The sequence below is a fragment of the Hordeum vulgare genome, chromosome 1H (genome assembly GCF_904849725.1).
Source record: "Hordeum vulgare subsp. vulgare chromosome 1H, MorexV3_pseudomolecules_assembly, whole genome shotgun sequence".
Taxonomy (NCBI): Eukaryota; Viridiplantae; Streptophyta; class Magnoliopsida; order Poales; family Poaceae; genus Hordeum; species Hordeum vulgare.
In genome coordinates, this window is record NC_058518.1 from 247,645,524 (window position 1) to 247,667,145 (window position 21,622).

A 21,622-nucleotide genomic window follows, 5' to 3' on the forward strand; every position below is an offset into this window, starting at 1 on the left:
AGCACCCCTACAGGGTTAAATCTTTCAAAAAGCCGTGTCCGTGGTTATGTGGCAACGTGGAAACTTTGTTAACATCCGGTTCTAGATAACTTAAAGTAAGCTTAACTAAAACTTGCCAACTGAGTGCGTAACCATGATTGTCTCTTTCGTGAGATCCTTCTTCGATCGAGGACGCAGTGGGGTTCTGACTAACGTAAGTAGGTGTTCAGGATCATTCATTTGATCATCAGTAATTCACGTCCGCTATGTGTAGATCACCCCCTATTTTATTCTTGTACTCGTAAGTTAGCCACCTCAAATAAATGCTTAGTCGCTTGCTGCAGCCTCACCACTTAACCATACCTCACCCATTAAGCTTTGCTAGTCTTGATACCTTTGGAAATGAGATTGCCGAGTCCCTATGGCTCACAGATTACTACAACACCAGTTGCAGGTACAGGTAAAGAGTTACTTTGACGTGAGCGCGCTGGTTGTGCTATTTGGAGTTTCTTCTTCTTTTTCTTCTTCTTCTTCATCGATTTAGGATGGGTTCCAGGCCGACAGCCTGGGATAGCAAGGATGGACGTCGTTCTTTTGTCGTTTGTTTTCGTCCGTAGTCGGACCCTTCTCTTCTTCATGATGGTTGATTATGTTGTTGTATTAATGTGACTCTGATGTAGCTTGTGACGAGTGTAAGCCAATTCCTTATACTCATCTTTTCAGTACATGTACTTGTAACGATATCCATTCTTGCGAAACGATGAGATGCGTTTCTATCCCTGTCGAGGCCGTCGCGCCAAAATAAGGATAGGACCGCATCTTGGGCGTTACAATTGGTCTCTCAGGCTCGTATCTCACCATCTCTCGTCTTCCCTGCTACAATAAGTTCATGGCTATCTGAAGACAATTAATTTCCTAATATAAACATAACATGTCCATAATAATGTATTAATTGTGTGTTGTCATTATGTTCCAAAAGTAACAAAATCTTTTGAAATAACTTTGCCCATTGGAATGTTTCTGTATACATATATTCATCTATACGTAAAAGGTTCATTGACCGGCGAGTCATATGTGAGTACATGCACGTAATCGAAAAAGAAGCATTTAAACATGTATAACTCTTTCCTTTTATTTGATTAAGGTGTGTTTTGATTCTTTTCCAAATCAATAAATGGCAATGGACTGACATGTAAACTATTAAATGCTAGGTGCCGAGACACGTGGGTGCACCAAACAATTTACCTAATATATATATGTGTGTGTGATATTAATGTCTTAATAGGAACACAACATATCTGCAGCAAGAAGACAATATTCTATTAACCGTGTCTTATAATATGCTTCAAAAGTACCAAATCTTTCCAACTAATTTTGTGCACTATACTTTTCGATTCAGATTTATGCTATATATATGCATTGTATATTAGATAAGTTGTTGTCATACTATCCTGTCACATATACACATTTCAAGACATGAAATGTGCCAATTTTCTCGTTCAATATTCATTTCCTTTTACAAGTCATGCTATCACAAAATGATCGACGTTTCCGTTATGCGATGAAACGTGGACCCGCCCTCGTGATAGATCATCATCCCTTTTTCCTTCTCCCTTTATACATCATCTTCTCCCCCACCCACCCACACCAACATACATAGATCTAGGGTTTGGTCCCATATAATAGAATTTGTTCCATCACAAACACAAAGCAAAACTTAAAAGAATCAAAAACCACCAGCCTTCCTTCCTCCTCAATCTTCAACGTCGAAGGGGTTGAGTTTTCCTCAACCCAAAGGGCCTGGAGGCAAAAATGGTTACCCCTCCGAGCCCACCGTCACCACCACCTGCCACTAATTCCTCCCCGCCCCCTTTCAAAACCAACACCCCAAGCCCGAACCCCCACCACTCGCCGGCCGGGGGGGCTACTTCCTCACCGGCGGCGGCGGCGCCGCCGCCGCCGATGTCCAGCGGCCCGTCCCACTTGGTCCTTTGCGTGCGCGACGTCATCGGAAAGCTTCGCGCTCGCGGGCACCTCTCGGGCCTGGAGATCCCGGACGATGAGCTCACAGAAGCGGGCGCCCCCGCCTTGTTCGACACCGTGCTTGCCGCCTTCCTCGCCGAGGGGCGTGTGTCTGCCGGGCTTCCTTTACTCCCGAAGCCTCTCGTGCTAGGGAAAGGCGGCTTGGTGGACATGCTCCCCTTGTACCTCGCCGTGCGCTCTCGCGGCGGATTCGCCGCGGTCACCTCATGGGCGGCCATCGCCGAGGCGGTAGGCCTCGAACCGGCTGCTGATGCCCCCATCAAGCTGGTGTACGCCAAGCATCTGTGGCTCCTTGAGCAGAGCATCGGCAAGCCTGAAAGGCAGGACGAGGTGGCCGGGAGCAGTCGCAATGCGGCCCACCGCTCGAACGCGAAGAAGGATAAGTTCCTATCGTCACACAAGGACAACGCAAGCGCCGGATCAGCCCATCTGAAGCGTAAGAGGGAGGTTCCTCTGCAGATGCTTAACTGGGTCCGCCTTGTGGCGAAGAATCCGGGTGAACATGGCGCTGGACAAAATCATGGCAGCCACCTCTCCTCGACGCTTATCCTCCGTCGCCTGATGTTTGAAAATATTGATTGCAGCAAACTGCCCTGTAGCACTACCTCGCCGCAGGTAACTCCTTCCACATAGTTTTGATTTTTGAACACGATAAATGGTATGCTTGATTATGTAATTGTGTTCGTTAAATTGTAAATCTAGATTTTGGATTTGGTCATTCTTATCGGCCGTCTAATTATAGCTGTTGATCCTTAGGTTTACCTGCACAGAAGTGCTACCATTTCTGAAAAGAGAATCACACATCTTTTTTCATATGCTCACTTAGGGTCATCAATGAGAATGCTAAATGTTGGATCATTTTAGAGCATTCTCACAGTTCTTTTACCAGCACCATGCCGATCTAGGTCAAGGAATATAAGATGATCTTGCAAATATTGCTAATTTTGATCTGTTTATCCCTTTTCATATCTAAGGAGTCTGAAAACTCTGAGGGCTCTGTGGACCTTTTATGTTCACACACGTGTCTACTTCTGGTTAGCTGTAGCTGTGACCCATCTGCTATGGGTGAAAACTGAAAAGCAAAACACAGCATTTTCCATTTATAATATCTAATTATCATGGTAACAGAGCAAATCAGTGGTAGCTATTTATTGTGCAAAAAGAATTCAAAAGATTGCTTATATTTCTGTAGATTCTAGGGTGAGGGCATTGTTGGTAAATTTTGGCTACCATTATCGGCAAATAAACAAAGTTAGGCTTTGGCCTAAGTTTTTCTTCATGGTGCAAAAATGGCAACTCTTTTTTCTAATTCTATATAGGGTTATGCTTGCACTATTAACCTTAATTATGCTAGCTGCTCTGCATATTTATCTTTTCCCTTATTTTTCCGGATCGATATCTCTAAGAGAAAATTGTTCACTGCTAGGAAATAGCCTATATGCTTGAGACACAAAGAAGAAAGAATGAAGTAGGATCCCCGCAACCTATACTTTGCTCTCTTTATTTGACAACTGCCATGCTTCCTCCTTCAATGATATTTACCGTTATTAATGGCCCACCTATATTTGGTGCTAGAGTAATGTTTTTTAAGGCATTGTCTAAGCATTTCTTCAACGCTAAGGCGCCCTAGGAGAAAGGTGTCGCCCTTGCCTTGACCAACACATGTTGACTACAAAGAAGCATCTGCCCCCGCTCGGTCCTCACCACAATGTTGATGTGGTTGCTCTGAGGGCTTGGAAATGGCGTTCCTTTCACCTTCCTACACTGGCATGCATCTAAGCGCGTCTGTCATGATTGTCGCTTCTTTCTCCCTATCAACTACTCTACCATGGTGGGAAAGGAGGGGTTGTGTCTTCTGTTGTGAGGGAGAAGTTAGGCATGTGGAGTTACTTGTTTCTATCACCGGGAGAGGGGGAGGATGAGTAATGTTGTGGCTATGATGAGCAATGTTCCAAATATCGGCCAGTTAAGCGGCATCTTGGTCAGCTAATCGCTACTTGGTGGGTCACCGAATAGCCGATTAACTGATTTATCAGCCGATTAACTGGTCGATTTGCACATTTATCCCTACTCAACACTTGACCTATATGGTATTACTTACTGATATCCTCAACATTGATGATGAGAAAGAATGGAGGGATTGCGTCGCAAGAGGAACAAATGGGTTATTAGATGGCTTTTCGGGTTGAGGGGATGGTGACGAGTGACCTCTCGTTCAATATTTTTGTTTCTCAAGAAATATGTCCCAATTGATATGTTCCTATGGTGTCTTCGGCGAGGATGGCCTCTCGCCTTCAGCGCTTATAGGTGAATAACGGTGTCGGTCCTCTTGGGGTTACCTTTTAGCCTTAAAACTATTATGAGAGCGGACAGACCATGGTTTCTATTTTTGGATTTCCCTTGGATAAGTTGAATCACAACAAAGAAAGATAGTGGCCTAGCCATGCTCACTTTTGACAACATGCCAGATACATCAGACAATCAAGGCTACATGAAAGGACATGGTGGAGAAGATTTCATGTGACGCTATGATGGCCATGCCATCACCAAATTCACTAAATGCAGTACTGCAATACCACCATTGAGGCCTTGACAAGCCAAAAGTATTCTCAGTTCTTTTGAAGGGTGATGGACAAAATTGACAAATTTCAATGTTTTAGTAATTTAGGAGCAAGTTTGGTTAATATTGAAATCAAAATTTAAAATTCAAACCAAGGATAACTGAGTTAACAACCATGAGATAAACAAGCAATAATAACAAACCACTTTAGAAAGCTTAATTCGAAGGGTGTGAGGATAAGGGAGTCACAACATCTACTACTTAGACTGTCACCCTCAACTAGAACTTCTCATTCTCAAAATTTTCTTAGAGGATAGTGATATAAAATTCATGAATTTTATTTTCAGTAACTTTTGGATCAAGTTGCATTCGTACTTAAATCAAATCTTAAAACTCGAATAAATGATAATGGAGTGAACAACCATGAGATAAAGAGGAAACAATAACAAGCCAGTTGAGAATGCTTAATTCAAAGGATGTGGGCTCAGTCCAACATTTGCAATATCCCACTTTTATATCTAATTTTCCATTTGAACCCGAGGCCCCCATGTCAAACAGAAAAACCAGGGGTAAAATAGGATGCAAACTTGGAAGTGAGCCCACACCGTGTGGTCGCATTCCCATGACTTTGATGATGGGTAGTTGTAATACCTTATTCCTTCAGCGTATACCATATACAGCCATACGGGTCCAGGTATGCGCAAGCCTTGAAGGCCCAACAGAGCACCCCGACCGAAGGGGGTGTATGCTTTGGTTCCCAAATAGGAAACCAGGTGGATTGCTTGGCGAAAGGGGCCACGAGTTCTACTCACACGATCTAAAATCCCACCCGTGTAGACATACACGGAGAGGTCACCTACTCAAAGGAGGGAAGGCCACCGCCATAGCACGGATATGTAAAGGCGTCCAGGCCCAGCAAGGAGGACGAGCAATCTAGAGACACACAAACCTTAGCGATCTTATGCACATCTCCTCGATCGTATCCAGAGACCCCTGGTGATCTGAGGTGATGTCTCATGACTGTACAAATCACGTGTAACTACAATATTGCTACAAGGTAAAAATGAAATTATGCTTGACATTCTTCTAGTTATGCGAGAGTGTATATTACTTAAGAGTTTTGGTTGGTTGCATCCACTTTGAAACTCGAATGTGGACAATCTTGTATCTATTTTTCCATTTCACTGCAAATAACCTACCTACATGGGTGTCCCAATCTTTTGAGGAGATCATGGGTTTGACTCTAGTGGAGACGACTTTGACGACCTAACTACGAACATGCCACGATAATGCGCCTTGGCAATTGCTAAACAAACCCCCGAGATGTTATTGATCATGCCGAATCACGATCAACATCGAAGGTCTAATCTCCATGTGAAGTCGAGAACAAGTAAGAACTATGAAAATAGAATTATGATTATGGTGAATAATGATGAAGTATTGATGAAAGTTGGGGTTCTAAAGCGGTCTTGGCATCTATAGATAGCCATGGTCGAAATTATGAACTTTCATCTTCTGTATTTCCTCCATGTATTCATGCATCACTATGGTGGCTTTTGCCCTGAGATCTCCACTTGCGGCTCCGTCTTCATTGTTTGTGCTTGCTTCCATCTCCATGTTTGATCATGCTCCAATGCTGCTCCCTCTTGTCCATGCCGGGGCCTTCATGAACAAACATACATGATTTACACACCATTTCTCAGCGTTAGGAATAGTGTCAAGAAACGAAAGTAACTGATAATTCAGGTGATGTGTGTGAGTTCTAGTGTTTGATTGTTGTATTCTAGAATTCCGGTAGTGGACTTTTCACATTTATGGGCTAGATACTCAATTCATGCTCTTTAGGGTAATGTTGCTTGACCAGTGCTATAGCCCAAGTAGCATCGGCCTTGCCCCACTCCTGCATGGGATATCCTTAAGTAGGATTATCCCATTTAGGGAAATCAAATCACTGCGTTCTAGACATGACCAGTAATGTTCTAAAGGGTAGGCAAGAGACTGGGTGTTATTCATCTGATCGGGGCTAGGTGGGATTGACCCACCTTATAGAACATTGCTGATGAGCAGTAAGGTATGCAGCCTTCACTACTTATGTGTGGTGTTGGACCCCCAATTGGGCAACTCCGGAGATGCTCTTACGCTCTTAAGCACCATCCATTTTTGGAGCTAGTTGTTTTGGGCGGGTCAGTTGTCCTGAGCGGATTTCATCATATATTGTCTTAAATGACCAGGGCTGGTTGTTAGCAGACAACCTGCTATCTATGTTGCATGGCACGGCGACATGGATATGGCGATACACCATTTTTTTTTGTTCTAAAAACAGTATTAAGGGGAGACAACAAGTATATATGTATTTACTGAACAGGAAAAAACACCATACCTTATCTTACTGCATGCTGCTCTGTGAATAACAGGTTAACCAGCGATCAGCACCTAATATCTTATCAAGAATTCGATGACGAAGTTCCGCAAATAAGAAAACATAACCACCAGTTGATAACTTTATGCTTGACTTGTACTTGCTCTGTTAGTATCCCGGTATATCCAAGTGGCTTTTGTATAGTTTGAAATTGAAAATAAATATACGTGTATCTGATGTAACCTGCATATGCCTGCAGAAGACAGCATGTTTGTGAAGTGCCGGTGCAACATAGCTTTGTAGCATAATCCAGCTTTTGGTTCATCCCACACAATTTGTGCCTACCAAAAATGTCATATTTGCAGCTATGAACTACGATATGCAGGCACATCAAGGCAACCACACTGTCTTAATTATATACAGGTAGAGAATAAGCCAATGATGGTGGACCACTGGTGCCTCTAATTATTTGCTTTGCTTGGTAAAAATTGAACTGACAACAGTGGTTCTTAGGGAAATAATTTAGGGGGGCACCTAGTTTGGCTCGATCTGTATTTTACCCTTACAGCAAAAGTCAGACGAATGATTTACATACTATTATTGCAGTATCGTTTGTAGCATCCATGAGAGCTTCCTCCAGCTTCTGCCCACCCAAGCATAGTTCACCATCACTTGGTTCCATAAAGTTTGTTATGATCGAAACCATTAACCAAGGTTCTCGGTTGGATTTCATTGAGGTTTCTGAGTGCTTCATGCTTGTCAAACACATTCAGTGTTCCAGGTCAGTGAATCTGTTGACCCACGCATTATGAGACAATTTCTGGTGTTCGACACCGTTGGTGCAGTTAGCCTTGCATAGTGGAGATTATTTTTATTGTTAGTTACTCGACTGTGCACCGTGACTTGCATTGCTGGGTCAATAGCCCCCACATATTGACTTGGTATTTAGCATGTTACTGGAAATGTCTCAACATGATTTACAAGTTAGAGCATCTCCAGCCGCGCCCCCAACAGGCCCCCCAAGGCCCTTTTTTGTCGCCGTCTCAAAAAAAAACCCGGCCCAGTGACGCCCTCATGAGCCTGTTTTTCGCCGGTTAGGGCCAAATTTGGCCCTGGCGATCCCAGGCCGAACCCGGCATGCTGCGGGGGTGCCCGGGGGGGGGGTCGGGGGAAACGTTTTTGGCGCGAAACGCGTGTGGACCTGCCGAGTCAGCAACTAGGCGCGTTCTTGTCCTCATCGCCTCGTTTCCTGCGGGAATCAATGCGAAGGCTGCGCCACCGGTCAGCCTTCCATTGATTCCTCACGGGCGGCGCAGTGAAGGCACGGCGACGTGCGTCCGGTCCACTCCCGCCACGCGTTCACACGGCTGCCGCCCGCTCGCCGCCCGCCCGCGGCTATATAAGCCGCCCCTTCCTCGCCGGTTGCCGCACACCTCTCGCCAGACGCTCGCCGCCAACGCCCCTCTCCTCTTTTCACCCCTTTCGTCACCGGCGCCTCCCCTCTCTCTCCACCAATGCCCGAGCGCTACCCCGGTGATGGAGCGGCGGCCAACGGCTTCGGCCGCCGCCACCTGCACGAGTCCGAAGCCCGCCTCCTCTACAAGGCTCTCGGCGCCACCAGACATGCGGGTGCCGAGCTCGTGGAGGCTGAGCGTCGGCAGGGTACCGGTGCCACCGCCGCCCTCTGGAGCTGACCGGCGCGCGGAGATCGCACGCATCCAGTCGTCGCTGCTAGAGACGTCGCTAGGGCGGCGCACGCGCAGCGGCGCCCTTTTCATTAACGAGGGCTGCGTCTCTTCTCCTCCGGCCCCCTCCTCCCGCCTCGTCAAGCCGAAGACCGAGCCGACGTTCCTCCCCGTCAAGCAGGAACACCTTGCCATGGCCGTCGCTAACGAGACCGCGCTCAAATGGGCGTGGGACGATTACTTTCGGGATCAGATGGAGCGCCAGCGCCGCGCCCTCGAGGAGATCGCCGCTCGACGCCGCGGCCGCGAGGAGGCACCAGGGCCGTCCAACCCCGTCCGCCACGATGACCCAGGGCAGGGTGTGCAGAAAGGACGGCGGTGGAGTGCAGGACGACGACGGCGACTACACCAACTTCTACAAGCTTCTCGGCATGTAGAAGGCAGCGGCGGCGCAGTAGTTTGTACAAATTTGTTTTAAATTTTATTTTTAGTTCAGTTTGTACAAATATCAATGAAAACGCTGAATTACCTTCAAATTTGTGTCGTTTTTAGCCGAATTTACGCGGAGTTTGAATTTGAAAAAACCGGCTGGGGGCGACCTTGGGGGGGGGGGGGGGGCTGGGAACACGAGCCCAGGCGGCGCTATTTCAAGCCCTGGGGGCCGAACGGCTGGAGATGCTCTTACAACTGTATTGTTATAGGGCCCTTTTGCTTTGTAATTTTGCCATGGCAAATTTGGCAATCCAAAGTAATCATGCCATTTGAAATCTGGTATTTAGATTTTAAGAAGTTTTTGAGAATGCAAGTATGACAATGGACGCATATTTGTAAAATGAGAACTTACTTGGGTTGTTACTATTTTGGGCTTTTAGATATTTCGGATATGATTCTTGCACTATGGCCGCTCATAAATTTTATCCTGTGAATGATCCTAATGCTTAAACTTATCTTGCTATTGATCATAAGATTAAGCCAGCACAAACAAAGTGTATGATAATCTTTCTTCAAACTTTTAGTCTGGGTGGATTTGCTATTTATATTTCTTCAGCAATATGATCCACCCTAAATCCTTACCGACCTCATCAGAGGCCCTCTGTTATATTGTGCTTCTTGTAGTTGCAAGACTTAGTTATTAAGATTTTTTTTGTTTTTCTATGCCGCTTGATATATGATGCCAACAGGTTGTCATACAGCAGCTGATACCACGTATAAGCCTAAAATACTCTTCCAGTTTCTTTGGCTGCCTGAACTTCTCTATTTCTGCTTAGAGACCGCATATACGATCAGCAAAGAACTTAAAATCATTTGTCATGCATTCTGAACTATTGTTTTATTCTATTTATTATTTTCTTCTCTTATATGACAATGATTATTCAATCAGCTTAAGGAGATACTCTGAAAATGTATAAAATATAACTCTTTGTTCATTGCAGAGTGGACTTACAAATGAGGAGCTGCCACAGTACGATGGATGGGATGATCGACTGTGTGCAGGTGGGAATAGTGACAGGATTTTGCATGCACGAACTCGGCTTAGTGGTCTAGCAGATGTTCCAGATTGGACTGGGAAGCCTTCGCTACCTTATGATGAGCCGCATGTGTTGAGATTTCTAGGACAACCTCTTTTGCCTGCACCAAGTAATGAAAGCCTTGATGCTGATACTATTGGTAAGGGTAGGCCAGATAATTGCAACTGTCAAATCCCAGGTTCTGTTGCTTGTGTTAGATTTCATGTGACAGAGAAGAGGATCAAACTGAAGCGCGAACTGGGCTCAGCATTTTATGCAATGGGATTTGATCGCATCAGCGAGGATGCAGCATTGACATGGAGAAGGGATGAAGAAAAGAAATTCAATGCCGTTATCCTGAATAATCTGCCATCATCCAAGTACAGATTCATGGAGGAAGTGTTTGCTGCCATGAGTTCCAAGGGCAGAAAAGACATTGTAAGTTACTATCACAATGTTTTCCAGGTGCGACGAAGAGCGTACCAGAATAGGCTCACTCCAAATGACGTGGATAGTGATGATGATTCACTTGAGCCTGGCTTCCTGCATCTTCGTCAAGGTAGTGGTCAGGGTAATTCCATGTCCGCTTCCTCCTCCGGAACTCAAAGGGGTTCTTAGGTCATGGAGTAGTGTTCAATAGGTAATTGGTGTAGCTCGGTGGCTCCAGCTCGGCTTCTTTATCTGGAGCTCAGAGGAAGTTTTTTTCTTTTGCGGTGAAGCTCACAGGAAGGTTCCGTACTTCGACACCAATTAGTTTTCTGGAGCTCATTTAGACTTTTCTCTCTGTGAATAGCCCCGTGGCTCTTTTCACCTTGATGGACCTGGATATTAATGCAATTATGTTAACATTTAGACTATCTTTATTATGAAGGTAGTTTTATTATTTGGTCGGAGAGTTTCCTGTGGACTGCATTTTTGCTTTTTACTTAAACACAGTACAGACGAAGCGCTCATATACATGCGCATACACTCACTTTATGAACACTCACGTACATCGTATTTCTATGAGCACCTTTGAGAGACTGAGCTGGCATATCATCTTAAAATTTACGAAGTTATCATAGGTACATCGTCGTCAATGGAAACGTCTTCTTTCACTGAATGTGCACTGGCGAAAAATCTAAAATAAATTCAGAAATAAATGCGAGCATCAGGATTTGAATGATGATGGGATAGAGATACCACGGTCACTTTAACTATCCAAGCACAGGTTGGTTCGTAGGAGTGCATTTTTGCCGAGGGCTTTTCTTCGAATAAGTATGGATTATGTTCCAATTTCCTTTGGACCAGTAGAAAATTCAAATATGATCAACAGTTTGATATAATCCCTCTACCCAAACACCAAGGAATTGTTTTGAGGACATGTACAATAGTGTTATATTAGAAGTGTCACCTAGAATAAATGCTGCGATGAAAGAAAGATGATTAAAAAAAAAGCTTGCCTTTTTTTATTTAAGAGATCATCTGTTAGCATAATATGTTTCATCATATTTTTAAGAATAAATAGTTATTATAAATAATATTAAGAAATAATTTCTTCTAGACATGTTTTATTGTCATCTTTAAATTGCATGTAAGTTTTAAGGTAAGGTTATCTTATCAACCATTGTATATGTTCTGATACAATCAATTTAACTCTACCACTTTTGACACGAGCTGAACTAAAATCACTTCGGATCTGAAGGGATTGAAATGGATAGGATTGACATCCTCCATGGGTGCCACGCGCCCCCTCGTATAACACTCCATATACTTAACACTTATTCTTTTCACTTCTAAATATCTTTTTAGAGATTTTAATGAGGAACTACATACGAATGTATGTAAATATATTTAAAGTATAGATTTATTCATTTTATTTTGTATGTAATTTTTATTGAAATCTCTATAAAGATTTATATTTAAGAACGAAGGGAATATTTTATAAATTTTAAAGTATGTGTTGTGACTATTTGTTAGACTTATGATAACATTTAGATCGAATTAGATAACATGGAGTATTATAGATGTAATGTGAGATGGCCCGCCGCCATTGTTAGTGATTGGTAAGCTTTGACCAAGGCAAGTCGCAAGGAACACTTCACCTTACACATCGTCCCGTTCTGTCTTGTTTTATATCTTCATGGCAAATGGATTCGAGTCTTGTGGAGTCCATGTTGTTGACTTGTTTGTATTTTAAAAAGGACATCTAAAATATATCTTATAACTAAAAATTATCAAGAAAAATAGTAAACAATATAATGAAGACAACAATATATAAACGACCGTCTATCTTGCCCAATTCTTCGGCACCTTCCGCTCTTTCATGAAGCTTGCGGTATGGAGGGTTTGGGCTTCACCTTAGGTCAATTTTTTGGTTGGCTGGCTATGCAAAACAGAGTTTGGACTGCTGACCGCTTGGCCAAGTGGGGATGGCCTAATTGTGGGCTATACCCACTCTGTAAGCGCGTGCAAGAATCCATCGACCACCTCCTCTTCCAATGCCAGTATACTACTAGACTTTGCGGAATGATCAAAGATTGGCTCCAATTCGAGAACATCAACACTTCTACTTGGCACTTATGACGTTCGACCGAGGAGTGGTGGATAGGGCTTTTCGCCTCTACCGTTTCGAATAGGAAGGCCATGGCGACGCTCTCCATGCTCATCTCTTGGACAATCTGGAATGAAAGGAACGCTCGCATCTACCATCTCAAGAATGCCCCACCGACGGTTCTACTTGCTAACATCAAGATTGAGGCCCAAATCTGGGTCACCGCGGGTGTAAAGAAATTGGGATCCATCATGCCACGAGAGTAGACCTTTTGTATTGGTGTTGTAACACGATGAGCGTTGTAACATAAACTTTATACTCCTTTCCCTCTTAATTAATGAATGAGGCGAATCTTTTGCCTCCTTTCTTTAGAAAAAAAACAATATACAGAACGACCAACTAAAAATAAAATTACATCGATGTGTCTTCTTATTTTGATTAAACGCAATCATAGATTGAATAATAATCTGGCAGCTATAAGAGAAAGGGACACTTAAGTAATATTGTTCCTTCTGTTAGCACGATCAGGACTGAGGAAAAAACGCCCCGCGTCGCTTGCTAGGGCGACACGGGCGACCACCCATCCCCGCCACCTCATACGCCTCCTTACGCCATCACCTCTTCAATGTCATCAGTCGGAGCTTCGGGCAAAGCCCCGGTCGACCGACAGTGGCGGCGGGCCATGTCACATCTACACATGCATCTTTGAAGTCCTTGAAGGCACATCACTTCATGTGCATCTACAAACATGTCCTCTGTCCTGCCTAGTGGCTCCCAAGAGATATGCAAACAACTTGACAGAGCATGTCGGTCGCGTCCTCCAATGCGTCAGAGCGAAATCCGACAGACCTCGGGTAGGGGGTATCGATCTGGTGATCTTGGCTAGATGATAATAAGGACACAATGTACACGAGGTTTATCCAAGTTCACAAAGAGGTAAAAACCTACGACCTACTTTGTTGTATTGGTTGTGGATGGGGTAGAAAGTACATGTGATCCACCACGACATCGGATGTGAATGGATCTCCTCTCTACGACCCTAGCACATTGGTTTACATAGATACCGAGGATACCTAGGTTTTATAGAAGGGCAACCGCATATAAGGGGAAAACATGCCGAGGACTATCCGTCGGTGAATACTCACAAAATATGCCATAGGTAGGCTAAAGTCGGTGAGAACCGAAGGGACAAAGGTGGGCGCTGGGAACGAGGTTGGTACACGCATGGGACGCACGATGTACCCAGGTTCACGGCTCTCCGTAGAGATAATACCCCTAATCCTGTTGGTGTGTTTGATGTATGGGAACAGAGTACAATGTTACTCCTGGAGCTGTGTTGGGAGGAAGAAGAGGGGAGCAGCCGACTCGTCTCTACCTCTCTCTCTGTGGGTTGGTAAGTGTGTACTGTAGAATGACTGATGAATGATCGGCCCCTCTGCATGGGGGGCGACCGGGGGGTTTTATAGACGAACCCGCCAGCCTACAATATGGATAAAGGGTACAGGCGTGGGACCCGGCTGGCTGCTTCGTAGGTTGGCCAGGGGCCCACAAGGGCTTGTCTTGTCGATGAGGGGCCCGCCGGCTGGATGGTCTCGATTGCCTGTGGGACCCGCCGGCTGGCCAATGGGGCTCCCGCGTAAGGTTGACGCTGAGCACGCGCTGTACGTCAAGCGTCGCCCCGCGAGATTCTTCATGGGCAGGCAGTACGACCGCCTCCATTGTTCCCCACGCCGAATGCAGTAATGGAGTGGGAGTGTGACGGTCCGACACTATGCTAGGTGATGGATGAGAGCCGGGGTAGGTCAGCGGCGTGGCCGCCGACGCTCGTACCTGCCGGGCGCCCTGATCATGTACCTTTGCTGACGCGTAGCTACCTTTAATCGTGAGGTCTCTTCCTGACCTACGATCTGATGTGACTTGTGATCCTTAGCCGGCTAGCCTGCTTGGTCAGCCGGCTAGCCTGCTTGGCCAGCCGGCTTGAGGGTGGCCGCCTCCTCCTCAGTCCGGCTGGCGGGACCAGTCCGGCTCTAAAGGGGAGGCCGCCTGCATTCTAGCCGACAGGGGCTGCCTGGCCGGTCAGAAAGGTGGCCGCCTCGTCTTCCAGCTGGCAGGTGATGCCTAGCCGGTCAGAAGACTTGGGCCTTGGGAATCTCCATATCTTCATGTCCATTGGGCCGGAAATGAAGGAATAGGCTTGATGAGCCTACCCTGGGGTTATCCCCCCGACAGTAGTCCCCGAAGCTGGCGAGGTCTGCCGCCTGTGGGCGGGCGGCCTCACCTGCTTGTTGACGTGTCTTGATATTTTGGCTGTTGTTCGCGGCGAAGGGCGCCGGCTTCGGAACCGGGTAGCTTTGAAGCGACGCCTCGGTCCAGTCGTAACTGGCCCGGAGAACGCCACGTGCCAGGCCCCGCCTGGCGTAATGATGGCGATTACTGCTTGACGGGACCGGGCCTGGGCCCTGGGTCCCGCCACGATGCCCCCTCGGCCTCCGCGCGGGAGATCCTCTGCGGATTTACTCCGCGACGGTTGGGCTTAGGGGGGCGTTACCGCCCGTAATACACGGAATTAATGGGGCCCGGCGCGCACCGGATCCCCTCCCCACGACGCTTCGTGGGGGTTTAAATGGGACGCGAGGGTTTCGAGGAGGCCATTCGCCCCCCTCTTCTCGCCCTGCTCCGTGCTCTCTTCCTCCTTGCGTCCTAAGAAGAAAAGCTCGCGCCCTCTGTCTTCTTGATCTTCGCCGTCGATACCTCCGTCGACTGCTTCGAGCTCTCGCCACCCACAGCCATGGCCGGCGGATCTTCCTCGGAGAAGTCGTCGGTGCAGCAGGCATCCTCGCAGGGGGCCTGGCCGGGTAGCGACGTCGACAAGGAGCACATCGATGCGCTTCGTCACCATCAAATGCTCCCCCCGGCCTCCCAAGTGTCGGTGCGCCTTCCCAGCTCCGAGACCGCTCCTGCACCCGCCGCGGGAGAGGTTGTGGTCTTCGTCGAGCACTTCTACCGGGGCTTCGGGCTCCCGGCTAGCTCCTTCTTCGCCGAATGGCTCCAGTTCTTCGGCCTGCAGCCATACCACCTGGCGCCGAACGCCATACTGCAACTAGCCGCCTTTGTGGTGTTGTGCGAGGGCTTCCTGGGGATCGAGCCTCGCGTCGATCTGTGGCGCAACCTGTTCTTTTTCAAGCAATAGTCCATCGCCATGGAGAAATCCGAGGTGGAGAAGCTCAAGGGGCCGCGCCCCATGACGCCGTGCGGGGCCGCGTTGGTGCATCACCGCCTGAAGTCTGGCTTCCCCCAGATGCCTTTGCAAGACTCCATCAAGCATTGGTAGAAGGGTTTCTTCTATGTGAAGAGCGCCGACCCGGCCCAGGACGCCCTCAACATGCCCCCGTTCGCCATCGCTCCTCCGACGCGGCGGAATTGGGATGCGAAGACTCCCAAGCCACATCCTGAGGTGGCGCTTATCTGCGCCCACCTCGACATCTTGGGGAAGAGCGGCCTCCTCGGCCGCGACCTTCTCGCCACCATGGTGGTCCGCCGGATTCTGCCTCTGCAGAGGCGGCCACATCTGGTTTGCCAGATGAGCGGCCGGCTTGATCCATGCCGGCTGTCCGCCAAGAGGTTCACCCCGGGCGCTGTAGCGCGAAGGGTGAACCTGATCTCCACCACCCGCATGGATGAGGGCGGGGAATGGACATGGGGGATGCCCCGTTCAACCGGGCTCACCCGCCTCCGATGGTAGCCTTTCTCCGTTCTTCTCTGTCGTTTTGTCTTGGAGCCGGTGGCGCTCCTGAGCCTGGTTGAATTCCTTTTTTGTAGATGTTCAAGACCCTGCAGGGGTCCCTCCGTCAGCCTGCTCCTGACGTGGAGGTGTCCGATGCCTCCGAGATGGAGGACGAGGGTGCGATGGAGCCCCGCTCAGACTCCTCCGCCAGCTCGGAAGATCCCCTGGAGTCGGAAGGGACCGAGCCGTCTGGTGAGTACCCATGGCACGCCGTAGCAGACTGGACGGACGACGATGAGGCCGCCTCCAGGCCGGCTCCAAGGACCGAAGGGGCCCAGCCATCTGAGCCGGCAGCCCCGGAGCGGGTGGACCTGGAGACAATCCCGGTTTTTCCTAGGGCCGAAGCGGCTCCTGACGCGCCGGTGCTGGATCTAACGGCGCCGGACGCAGCCCCTGATGCCCCAGGGGCGACCATGGATGCGCCGGACGCGGCTCATCCGCCTGCTGCGGGGAAGGTAGCGCCGGTTGGGATGGCGCCCGAGCCGGCTGTAGAGCCGGCACGAGGAGCCGGCGCCATCGTCGTCCCCCAGCACGGCCCTGTTGCGCCAAGGGCCGGGGGCCGGGCTGGGAGCCGGCCCATGAAGACATGGCTGGCGGCGAACTTGGCCCGCCTGCGAATGCCCGCCGACACCGTTCTTTCCGGCGTACCGGAGCTGGTGACGCTGTTTTCCAGCGGCCAGTCGAAGGTGGAGCAGGCGGCCCGCATGGTGTGCGGCGACATGGAGCGCCTGGAAGCCCGCACCCAGGTAGGCCTTGCCTTTTTTGGTTTTTCTTTGCACTTTTTTCTCTTCTCTTGACGTTGGTGGGGGCGCGACAACGCACCCACTTGGTGTAGCCCCCGAGAATCGGGCGGGTTGATTGCCAACCGGTCCGAATCTCTTGGAGGCCTTTTTTCCCTGCACAGTTTTCTTCAGTGGGGGCGCGCAAGCGCACCCACTGGGTGTAGCCCCCCAGAATCGGGCTGGTTAGGCTTTTAACCAGGTCGAATCTTAATCTTGTTCCCTTTCTCTCCTCTTTGGCAGGCGCTTTACGATGCTCAGGTACAGGCGTACAACGAGCTTCGAGACCAGCACCTGGGGGCTGATAGCCGGATCGCCGAGCTTGAAGCCCGGCTGGGCGAGGTTGCCGCGGAGCGTGAGGCCCTGCGCGACGCCGGCGGCCGGCTCCAAGAGCAGCTGGACCTTCTTCAGGCGGAGAAGAAGGAGCTCGAGGCGGCCGGCCGGGTCGAGTTGGAGCGGCTGCGGGCCATGCTGCAGGAGAAGGAGGCCTCCTACTCTGCCGACGTGGACTGCCTCGCGTCGCTTCACCTCAAGGAGGTGGACCTCAAGGACGCCGCCTTGAGGGAGAAGGATGAAGCTCTTACCTAGAAGCAAACGCAGCTCGCTAAGGCGCTGGAATCCGCCGCGACCCTCCAGGAGGAAATCGCCTGCCTTACTCATGCGAGTGAGGTGTGGGAGCGCGAGGTCCTCTAGGTCTCTCATGAGACCGACGGCGCCTTCCAGCGTGGGTCTCTCTTCCTTGTTTTGGGTTTGGTCTTTTTGCCGTCTCCTCCTCTTGCTGTGTTCTTACGTCCTGGTTGCCTTTACCCTATATCTCTTCCCCGAGACCCAGGTCGCAGCCGACACCGCCGTTGAGGTGTGCCGTGAGGAGCACCGTGCGGCCGGGCAGGAGGTAGATACTACCTCCGGTTGGAGCGTAGAGGAGATCGGAGTGGGCCTTCGGGCCCGCCTGCACGTCCTGGGCGAGTCTGTGACTCAGCTCCAGGTTGCAAGTTCATCGATGGTGGCGGCCCTGTGGCCGGAGGGCGTGGAGCCGACGACCATGAGCCGGCTTGCCCGCTGGCTCGCAGCGGGTGGAGAGCGCCTGGACGCCTGGCGTGCCTCCGCAGCACGGTCTGGGGCTTATATGGCCCTGCGCTTGGCCAAGTCATGGTATCGTAACCTGAACTTGGGCAAGCTGGCTGCCCAGCGCGACGGCTCAGAGGCGGAGCTGCAAGGCATGGAGGAGGAGCTCCGGGTGAGAGCCAGCGCCGTCACTGAGTACGCAGCCTGGGACGACTTTGTCTCTGAGCGGGGTGAAGACGGCGGCGTGATCGCTGAAGATCTGCATGGCCTTCAACCCTAGGACGCCGAGGCAGCTCCGACGAGGCGGCCTGGGCTGCGGAATCTGCAGCCGCCTCCAGCGGTGGGGCGTATGCCGACTCCGGGATCAGCGGAGCCGGGGGCCGCAGCGGGGGAGATGGCGCAACCACCTCGGGAGGAGCCGGAGGTGGCGATGCTACCACATCAGGAGCAGCAGCCGAGACGACCACTGAGGCCGCTGTCCCGTAACTGGTGTCCTTCTTTGTTTTTGATTCTACCCCCGGAGGGATGTAACGAACGTGGGCCGTGGGCCAATGCTTTTTTATGAATGTATATATTCAACATTTTATTCGTCACCAAGCGTGTTGTCTTATGATCCCGTCTTTTGATTCCTGGTTGACTTCTCTTATCCGAAGCCATCAGGACATAAAGAACAAGACATAAGCCAATCAGAGGCCGGCTTGAATGAGCCAACTCGAGCCGGTTGTCGCTAGTATAGCCGGACTTTGCATGTATTCGACCTGACCTGGCGTCATATCGCGAACCGAGCGACCGGAGTCAGCCCGCAGGCTCGAGCGAAGGACCAGGAGTCAGCCGGTACACTATGTGTCCATCTACAAGGGTGGACCGTCCGAGCGGCTGGCGAGCCCCCGAGCTTGTTTAAAGCTAGCAAGGGGCCACGCTGCGTAGCCTCCGAGCTTGATTAAGCCAGCAAGAGGTGGTACGCGGTGTAGCCCGTACACTGAGTGAAAACTCTTTAGCAAGAAGAAGCATGGAGCATGCTCTTTTTATCGTATTTGTTGTTCCCGGCAGTCAGAGTCCGTCTTGAGTCTTGAATGAGATCGTATATACGATCGAGCCAGCCTGAGCTGGTCGTCCCAAGTATAGCCGGACTTTGCATGTATTCGACCTAACCTCGCGTCATATCGCGAACCGAGCGACCGGAGCCAGCCCACAGGCTCGAGCGACGGACCAGGAGTCAGCCGGTACACTATGTGTCCGTTATAAGGGTGGACCATTCAGGCGGCCGGCGAGCCCCTGAGCTTGTTTAAGCTAGCAAGGGGCCGCGCTGCGTAGCCTCCGAGCTTGATTAAGCTGGCAAGAGGTGATACACTATGTAGCCCGTACACTGAGTGAAAACTTTTGACAAAAAGAAACATGGAGCATGTTCTTTTTATTGCCTTCGTTGTTCCCTGAAGAGGGAGGAAGATACATGTGCATGCTCTTTCCTTTGCTTGTCTTCTACCTTTAGCAATAGAACGGGTGAAGCAACGCCGCATTCCATGGGCGCTCCGTTTCTTGGCCGGAGTCGTCCCTCTTGCGCTTCCTTGGCTTCTGGGCGTCAATCAGGTAGTAAGCGTTGTTGTGCAGCGCCCTACTGATGATGAAGGGTCCCTCCTAGGGGGGTGAGAGCTTGTGCTGGACGGCAGTGTGCTGGATTCTTTTGAGGACCAAGTCTCCCTCTCTGAAAGAGAGAGGCCTGATCCTTTTGCTGTGGTAGTATCTCAGCTTCTGTTGGTAGATGGCCGTCCGGCTTAAAGCCAAGTCCCTTGCTTCTTCGAGGAGATCCACACCATCTTCTCTGGCCTCCTTCGCCTCAGTTTCTGTGTATAGGGTGACCCGAGGCGAGTCGAACTCGACATCCATGGGGATAATAGCCTCAGACCCATATACCAGAAAGAATGGAGTGAAGCCGGTCGACCGGTTGGGCCTGGTGCGGAGGCTCCATAGCACAACCGATAGTTCTTCCATCCAGCAGCCGACTGACCTGACCAGTGGTGCCACCAGCCTTGGCTTGATGTCGGCTAGGATCAGGCCGTTGGCCCTCTCCGCTTGGCCGTTTGACTGAGGGTGTGCCACTGAGGCCAGGTCGAGCCGGATGCCTACCTTGGAACAGTAAAGCGCCAGGGCGCCTTTGGCAAAGTTGGTGCCATTGTCAGTGATGATGATGTGGGGAACGCCATATCGGACAGAGATGTCTATGATGAACCTGACAGCAGTGGGCCCGTCAAGCTTCTTGATAGGCCTGGCTTCGATCCACTTGGTGAACTTGTCGACGGCTACCAAAAGATGTGTCATCCCTCTGCGAACCGTTTTGAAGGGCCCAACCATGTCCAGTCCCCAGATGGCGAATGGCCATGATAAGGGAATGGTTTTCAGCGCTGAAGGCGGCATATGGCTTTGTGCACTGAAGCGTTGGCAGCCTTCGCATTTGTACACCAGACCCACGACCTCCTCGAGGGCCGTGGGCCAGTAGAATCCATGGCGGAATGCTTTGGCCACCAGGGTTCTGGAGGCGGCATGATGCCCACACCCCCCTGGTGGATGTCTCTGAGGATCTCCTGCCCTTTTTCTGATTCGACGCAGCGTTGGAACACGCCGGTCGTGCTGCGTCGCACCAGTTCGCGATTGATGATGGCGTAGGCGGCGGACCTACGCTGGATCTGTCTCGCCTCCGCCTCGTTCTGAGGAAGTTCGCCGCGAAGAAGGAAGGCCAGAATGGCCTGAGCCCATGATGGAGCCGACACAAGGGTCGCCTCCGCTTTGATTTGACTGTTGGGGGCTTCTGCAGCCCCCGAGCTTGATGGTGTTATTACTGCAGCTGGCTCACTGTCTATCTCCATGATGTCCACCCACTGGGAGGATTCGAGACCGGATAGAGCCGGGGTTGTCGTTGTAGCTGGTGCCGCTATTGGAGTCGGTTGGACCAATGGAGCCGAATTAGGATCCGAAGCCGGCGTAGGTGGCGGAGCCGACGGCGCTTGCACCGTAGACTCAGTCGGCGCCGCATTTGGAGCCAGTGCCGCCAGCGCAGCCGGCGTGGGGTCCATAGCCGGCGTAACTGGTGGAGCCGGCGGCGCTTGTATCGTCGAGTCGGCTGGTACAAAAATTGATGCCGACTTGGGAGACGGCTTGATAGACGGCTTGTGGAGTTGCTCGAGGGAGACGTCGGCTGGGATGGCCTGCCTCGTGGAGCCGATCTTTGCCAGCGTATCGGCCGCCTCATTTTCCGCCCTGGGAACATGGTGGAACTCACAACCCTCGAAGGGGCCGCTGAGCTGCTGGATGAGGAAGCGGTAGCTCGCCATG

General features: G+C 50.2%; 1 protein-coding gene and 1 long non-coding RNA gene across 2 annotated transcripts; one reads left to right on the forward strand and one right to left on the reverse strand.

Annotated features, from left to right (window-relative positions):
* The first annotated feature begins 1,776 nt into the window (after positions 1-1,776).
* Positions 1,777-11,017, forward strand: LOC123429917 (AT-rich interactive domain-containing protein 1-like). Its single transcript, XM_045113890.1, has 2 exons — positions 1,777-2,637; positions 10,060-11,017. The coding sequence occupies exons 1-2, from the start codon at positions 1,792-1,794 to the stop codon at positions 10,750-10,752; spliced, it is 1,539 nt and encodes a 512-aa protein (XP_044969825.1). The 5' UTR covers positions 1,777-1,791; the 3' UTR covers positions 10,753-11,017.
* Positions 5,981-7,243, reverse strand: LOC123429929. The gene is made up of 2 exons (XR_006622783.1): positions 6,963-7,243; positions 5,981-6,244 (listed from the first exon to the last, which is right to left on the reverse strand). It is a non-coding gene; the product is annotated as an uncharacterized LOC123429929 (long non-coding RNA).
* Positions 11,018-21,622: the final 10,605 nt, after the last annotated feature.